This window comes from Rhinolophus hipposideros (genome assembly GCF_964194185.1).
Source record: "Rhinolophus hipposideros genome assembly, chromosome: 10".
Lineage (NCBI taxonomy): Eukaryota > Metazoa > Chordata > Mammalia > Chiroptera > Rhinolophidae > Rhinolophus > Rhinolophus hipposideros.
This window is the reverse complement of record NC_138056.1, coordinates 70,256,761-70,264,437: the sequence shown is the minus strand read 5'-3', so window position 1 is coordinate 70,264,437 and position 7,677 is coordinate 70,256,761. Positions and strand designations below refer to the sequence as shown.

Here is a 7,677-nt window from a genome sequence, read left to right as displayed (position 1 = left end):
TCATTACTAAAAATGAAATTTTTAGTAATTTTGAAGAAGGGGGTCTTACACTTATACTTTGCACTGGGTCCAGCAAATTACGTAGCTAGTCCTGCAATGGAAGAAGAGGAATTGGGGACAGGGATTATGGACAACTCTTTCAAGAAATTTAAGTAAACGAGGTCAGAAAAATGAAGTCAGAGAAAGAAGGGGAGTCAAGGGAAAGTTTTTAAATTTAAGATGGTGGCTTTCTAGTCCTGTGTTTCCTAAGCAACAGTAGAGAGTCAGGGCTGATCAAGCCCAATTGTCCCTATTGCAAGATGTCCCACATGTGGTTTTAGCTGAGTTCACAGTTGGTTTCATTGACCTCAGTTTCCCTGGCTCACTTCCATTATTTTTTCAGTGGGTTGGTTTTTTCATGTAGGAAGGATCAAAATCCTTATAAAGTCAAACTTCAACATATCTTCTTAATTTACCAGACCCATGTCACTGCATTTTGGCATATGAGATTAATTATCCAGGCTTTGTTCTGCATAGAGCCATGTTCTTTTAGAAGCATTTGCAAATTGATTTTATCATATTTGTTCTAGCATTTTCCCAGGCATACCAGTTAAGCTGACTCAGAGCCAGAGTCATTCATTGCTGTCCTCAGGAAAGACACACTGTTGGCATTTTTCCAAGCTGCAGGCATTTCTCCCATCTATCGTAGTCACTGGAAATGAATTTCACTGTGAAGGGCTGCTAACCGCACTTAAATAATCATCTTAAGAGCTGTACAAAGCAGGCAAACCTATCAACTCCCCCTTCTATAAGTAAGCAAAATGGAACCCCCTTCCCCATGGCCTGATGAAGTAATCTTACCTACACCCTTATTGGTAAGAAACATTCAGAAATCCCTGAGATGAATGCTATTGAAACTCTTAACCCAAAAAGAAAAACTGCCAGTCTCTCAAAACATCTTTTTTTTTTTTTTTTCAGATTTAAGACTTTTATTTCTTTTCACATCCAAGCAAGCCTGCATGGTTGAGGTTCGTTGCTCCCCTTCCAGCCCCCAAGGCCCTTACCACTTACAAGAAGAAGAAACGTTTACTTTCACTCTACAGCTTACAGGCTGCCTATGCTTTGGCGGCTGACTTGTAATGAGTCAGAGTGCGGGCAGAAGGGTCAGTGGCATTGATCCACCTGGGCATCCAGTAATGGGTCAGCCAGTCCGCTCGGCCTGGGTAATGGCGTTCAAAGATTTGACGGTAGTAATAGCCTTCTTTAGTTTTAGGTGTATTGAAGGGAAATTTTTCGGCAGCCGTCGCCATCATGGTATCACTAACCTGATGTTCAATATAGTCCTGTAATATCCTAAACCAGGAATTCTTAACTGAGGTTATGCCATCACTGAAGGCTTCTTTGGGTCTCCAGAGAATCTCTTTAGGTAACAGATTGGAGTCTTCAAATGTCTCTCTCAGGAGATGTTTTTCTATCCCATTCTTGGGAATTCTCAGGTCTGGTGGCAGAGACAAGTAATAGGAACAAAAACGATGATCTAGAAATGGGACCCTCAATTCCAGGCCATGGGCAGCAGTAGTTCGATCTGCTCGGAGAACATCAAACAAATAGAGTTCCTTCAGAAGCCTCTCACTCTCTTCCCCGGCTTTTTCAGGAGAAGGAGCCTTATGAAAATATATGTATCCCTGAGTTAGTTCATCTGAACCTTCTCCAGAGAAAATCACCACGCTATCTGTGTTCTTCCGAATGTACTTCGAAATTAAGTACATGCCTACAGATGCACGCACTGTTGTAATGTCATAAGTTTCCAAGGAACATATGACTTCATCCAGGACCTGAATCCCCTCCTCAGAGTTGAAGAGAACTTCATGGTGTTCACTCCCAATATGATTTGCCACCTTTCTAGCAGCCAGTAAATCAGGACTGTCTTCCATGCCAATCGCAAATGTCTGGAAAGGGTACTGGACTTGGGCCTCTTTGAGCTGCTTCAACAGGGTGGCAGCAACCAAACTGGAATCCAAGCCCCCTGATAAAAGGCAGCCAATCCTTCTGTCTGTCATCAAACGTTTCTTAATGGCATTGTCAAAAAAGAATCCGGAGGTTGCTCTTCACAGTTTCTAGCTCAAAACCTGGAAACAGTTTCTCCACACTGTCATAGGCGGCATGCAGAGGCTCATCTCTGCAGTGATGATATTTAACCATTTCCACCGAGGCAACTTTGCTGTTTGGCTTTAAATCCAAAACTTCATAGTGTCCAGGGAGAAAAGGCTCCACTTTTAAAAAAGGAGCTGTGGAGTGCTTCAAGTTAATAAGACCTTTAGCTTCTGAACACACGGCCAAAAATCCATCTTCTGTCATAGCTTTAAACAAAGGTCTGACTCCATAGGTATCTCTGCCCAGGAATACTTTCTTATTGGCTGTATCCAGTAAAATAAATGCAAATACCCCATCCAACATACAAACTGTTTGCTCAATTCCTCCTTTGTCATAGAGATGAAGGATTATCTCACCATCCACTTTGGTCTGATATTCAAATTCAAAATGGCGTTGCAGCTTTTGGTGGTTGTAGATTTCACCATTGTAACAGAGCCACAAATAAGGATATTTCTTCACTCGAATTGGCTGCATTCCAAAAAGTGGGTCCACCACCGCCAACCGGTGGAATCCAAAGCAGCAGTTGGTGTATCCATTGACATTCTCAAAACGGAATGCATCTGGACCCCTGTGTGCAATCTTCATAGCACTCAGACACTGAACAGAAAGACAGTCGTCACTGCCAAAGAGGGCCCAAATGCCACACATGGTTCAACGGAACTACGGCCTTTCTGGGCACGAGCGGATCGGGTGAGCCGGTGAGCCGGTGGCGCGGAGCCGGAGCCGGAGCCGGGCTGGACTGCAGGAGGGCTCTCAAAACATCTTTAATACTTATCTACATCTACAATCATTTGGCTTATTGGAGAGAATTTTTCTTGTGTGCCATAGTTTCAATTTTGCATAATGAATAACAATTCCTCAATGTATTCCATGTTAGGCATTTCAATAAAAGTTATATAAAATGGTATTATCTGATATTTGGAAATTTCCAATTTATGCAGGACTTCTTTTGCTTTCCCCTTAATTGACAGCATTCCCTGTAGTGCCTCTTCTCAGTATTTACTCAACAAGTGCCTGATGGTGACAAGGGAGGAAGGAGGAAACAACAGACAGATGGATGGAAGGATAGGTCTTAGGAAAATTGAAATAGACTTTTCACTGATTCACTCAGTTATTTCTCAGCAATTATACACAGTAATACAAAATTAGAAAATACAGTCTTGAAAGCAAGGTGCTTACATTTTAATTAGGGAGACAGATAAATGAACAGAAAATTACAACATATTGTGGGAGGTTGCAGATAATCAAAGCTGAGTCTTGGGACTCCTTCTTTCCTCTCCAGGTTTCCTTAACCTTGAGTCTTCTCATGGTGCTCAGATCTCTCCTTGATTTAACTTCTTGCACTTATCTGTTACATCCTTCCCATTCTTCCATCAATATTGACCTGTTTTCATTTGATTGCTTTAGAGTCCTGCTCTTTACTCTGAATTGATTTAAAAAATAAAACACTTCTAACATGCTTGTAAGTGAGTAGGTTACCCTTCCTAGACAACATTATTAAACATTTTTGAGTTAATTATGAATCTTAAGAGACATTTTCCCCTTCATTTTTACTTAAAAATAAACATTGAGTGAAAACTCAAGGCATTTTGCTAAGCAAACATGGCACCCTGAAAAATAAAGTCATAATCATCTAGGGTCAATTAATATCTACTCTGGGGAATATACAATTTATAATAATTCTTTAACTTATATAAGATTTCAAAGCTTCAAGAATGTTTTCAGGTACACTTTATCATTTAATATTCACTCAAGCCTATAAAACTTTTATTTTTTTAATTTTACAGAAGAGGAAACAGAGGTCCAGGCCAGAGTCACACAGCTAGTAAGTGACAGAATCTCAGTATCTACTTGTGATTCCCAAGCCCAGTGCATTTGGCAAGACATTTCTTTCTGCCTTCCGATTCCAAAACCAAGTTTCTGAAGTGCTCAGCTACATATGTGATTTGGGAAAAAAGGAAAGAAGAAAAGAAAGAATGAATGAAGGAAGGAAGGAAGGTAATATAACGTAAGGATAGCAACTGAGACACAGGCAGGAGTTGAATCAGGAGGCTGAAGATGTCCTACGCCAAATGTGGTACCCAAGAGGAGCTTTATGTTTCTTCTATAGACTCTCTTTTTTTTTTATTAGTTTCAGGTGCATAAGACAAAAGTAATACTTAGACGTTTATCATTTATATCCCTCACACTGTGTGGACCCCCCTCATCGGTAACATTGCACCGAGCCATTACATTTCCACTGTCTCTATTCCTAATGCTGTACTCCGCTTCTTGTAGGTATATACATACATACATACATATATATATATATATATATATATATATGTATATATATACATATATATATATATATAATTATAGTTGGCATTCATTATTGTTCAGCTTCAGGTGTACAATGCAGTGATCAGGCATCTACATCATCCCTGAGGTGGTCTCCCAAATGGGACACCCTACACATAGACTCTTTATTGCATTTCCCAGCAGCTTGTCAAAGTAAGAGAATCTAGTAAATTTAAATGGATGACTAAGTACAGAATTTTCTTTGTCATACTTAAGCTTGGATAAGTAAGCTAGAAAAGCAACAGCTGGAGAGGCATCTGTAGCTTCATAAGTCTAAGCTCTCTAAAGCAGTGTGGCATTTTTATCAGATGATTAACTAGATAGCGCCTGTATAAAACATTCACTTTATGCTTTTTGATCATTTTGATCAAAATAGAATAATTTTGGCTCTGAAAGATAAAATTAACTTAATGTAGGTTTAATATATTATTTATATTATAAAAAGAACAGATCAAGTGTAGAAAAATTCAGTGATTTGGGCATTAATCTATGAGGAAGTTATTTTTGATCAAACCAGCCCACACTATTATTTCTCTTTTCTCGTTTTCTGTGTTAATTATTCAGTCTGCATTATGGATTTCAGCATCTTGCTTGTTGTCTCTTATGTTAATCTTATTTTTCTTCTAGATATTTATCTTGATATCAATATGTCAAATGCTTTTTATGAATGCCTGGTAATGTCCAGCAGAATATCACATAAATAAATTTAAAAGTACTTATTTTAATTAAAATGGATTGAAAATTTTATCAAAAGAACAACTTCCTTCAAGAAAAAACAAAAACAAATACAATCTCATATTTTGTTCTCTTTCTTTTATAAGGAGACAATTTCAAATAAAGCTGTCCATAGAGTTGTCTTCAACGATCTGATCTTATTAATAAAACATTGCATGCAGTGAAGCTTCTTTAATCTAATATTACTATTTCAGATAAAAACTAGAAAAGGTGATATTCTTGTTTAATCATTGTTTCCTTATTGTAAAAAGATTGATAATTTAAGTCTACTTAAGTCCAAATTTGTCTTATTTTCTATGCTGATGAATTTTCATTAGTATATATTGTCAAAATATGTTTTGGGAATGGTCAGCACTTCTGTGAGGCCAAGAAATTTGAAAAAAAGATGGTCTTTCCCCCCAAAATGGTCTCCTGTCTTCAAACTAAGTTACAACATGTGGAATAGTTATTGTATTTCACAGTGATAAGGAAACTAGTGACTTGAATGGTTACGTTTTCTCTGAAAATGTGAAAATTTAGTCAGTTAATTTTAATCATCTTGCATAATACCTAAAATATATGGAAAAAGTCCACTTTAAGAAAGTAATAATTTTTTTGCTTGAAAATTTTTCACATATCTGTATGCAAATAGAGGCTTAAAAGGAAATTTATTAACTTGAATTCAATTCTAAATCCAAGTTGGTAAATATATAAATATTTGAAGTAGCAACTTGGAACCCTGAAAGGAACAGTTGGGTTTGTCCAAAAAAACATCTGAAATAATGGACTCATTTATTTTTCCAATATTGTTTTGTCAAATAACTATTTATCATTGCTTTGCTTTCAAGATGTTTTGTTTTTCTGTCCTAAGAGAAAGAAAAATGCCATTCTGTACAATGCACCTAATAGATTACACAAGAATAAAATGTAAACAGTTGTAGCATTTCTCCATTTTAGGCAACATATCTTTCTAAGACTAATATCTTGTGAGTTGAAGGCCACAATCATTTTAAACAAGTAAGATTTCCACTCTGAGTAGAAAAACTGTGTCATAAATTTAAAAATTATCAACTACTAGAATATTTTTTTAAATCAAGCTTCTGATTAGTGTTAGCTCAGTGGACCAATATGCAAGAGCTATGGATCCTGTCTCAGTTCTCCAACTCGCAGTGTGACACTATGACAGCACGATTTGGTTCCCTGATTTCACTAAGACATGGAGCCCCTTCCTGTACCCGTGACCATGACATCACAATTCCACCCTTCATCTCCAGTTTGTCCTTATTGTGAGTGGTCCAACATGTTTTCAGACAGCCCTCACATTCAACTCAAACTACCAGGAAAGGTAGTATCTTAAACAAACTGGAGTTGTAGGTTGTAACAAAAAACGTTATCTTATTTTTGTCTCATTATTTAATCTTCTGAATAAACAACAGGGTGAATTTTTCCTTGCACTTAGATGAAATCTTTGTTTCAGGCAGGCCTCTGTTCTGGGACATGGAAGTCGTGTCAGGAACCCTGGGTGAAGAGTCCAGGAGTCAGAAAACTGTGTTGTGTTCTAGCACCTCACTTAGGCATGTAGCTTCTAGTGTATCATTGTGTCGTGGTGGAAACCTGATGTTAACACCCTATTTCACTGCTTTACTATAGCTGTCAGGCGTAATAAAGGTGACAAACTACAGCAGACACGTAAAGAGAGTGTAAACTTCATGTGTCTCGTGAATCTTGTGTTTGACTTAGAGTTGCTGTCTGCCTCAAACCCCAGCCTCATCTCAGTCCAGAACTCTTATCTATTTTCCTGAATTCCATCTTACTTCTCCACTATAGTGCAGGATGGATACAAGTTGTAGTCTCTGGATAGCCGAAATGATCACCTCAATTGTTAATTCAGCTTTTTATTTGAAAAATGTTGTTTCAATTTTCAGATTCAGTATATTCTATTTTCCTAGTTATTTGGGAAATCAAATGCTCGTATGACACAGACTATGCCCTTTATAGTCTTAAAATATAGTTTGTTTATTCATCCAACAAAACTTTACCAGGTGCTTTATTAAGAGTGATATATGTATTTATATATGAGAAAATAGAAAAAAGTAATGCACGTGGAACATGACATATTTAAGTGATAAAATATTTGGTACAAATGTCAGTAGCTATGGAAGAGGAGTGAGGAGTATATAATGCGATGTAAAGAACACTGTACCTAGTTTAAAACTTTGCTAATCAAAGTGTGATCCACATGGAGCAGCAATATCGGCACCACCTGGGAGCTTGTTAGAAATGCAGACTCTCAGGCCTCACCATATGCCTACTAAATGTGACTGCATTTTAACAAATATTCCATTAAACTTTGAGGAGCACTGCTCAAGAACACATGGATTAGGATATGCTAATTGTTTATTATTACATGTTTAGTCTATGAGATGTCTCCCAAACTGTGTGACTGTGAATTCTCCAAGCCTTTCCTGCATTTCTTACACTAACTAGGAT

At 37.4% G+C, this 7,677-nt stretch overlaps 1 protein-coding gene across 1 annotated transcript; it reads right to left on the bottom strand.

The window, feature by feature from the left end:
- Positions 1-1,070: 1,070 nt before the first annotated feature.
- Positions 1,071-2,811, bottom strand: LOC308503230 (asparagine synthetase [glutamine-hydrolyzing]-like). The gene is given in 2 exon segments (XM_081062384.1): positions 1,071-2,066; positions 2,068-2,811. Coding segments are annotated over 2 exon segments (1,686 nt in total). The 5' UTR covers positions 2,782-2,811; the 3' UTR covers positions 1,071-1,094.
- Between the last annotated feature and the right edge of the window lie 4,866 nt (positions 2,812-7,677).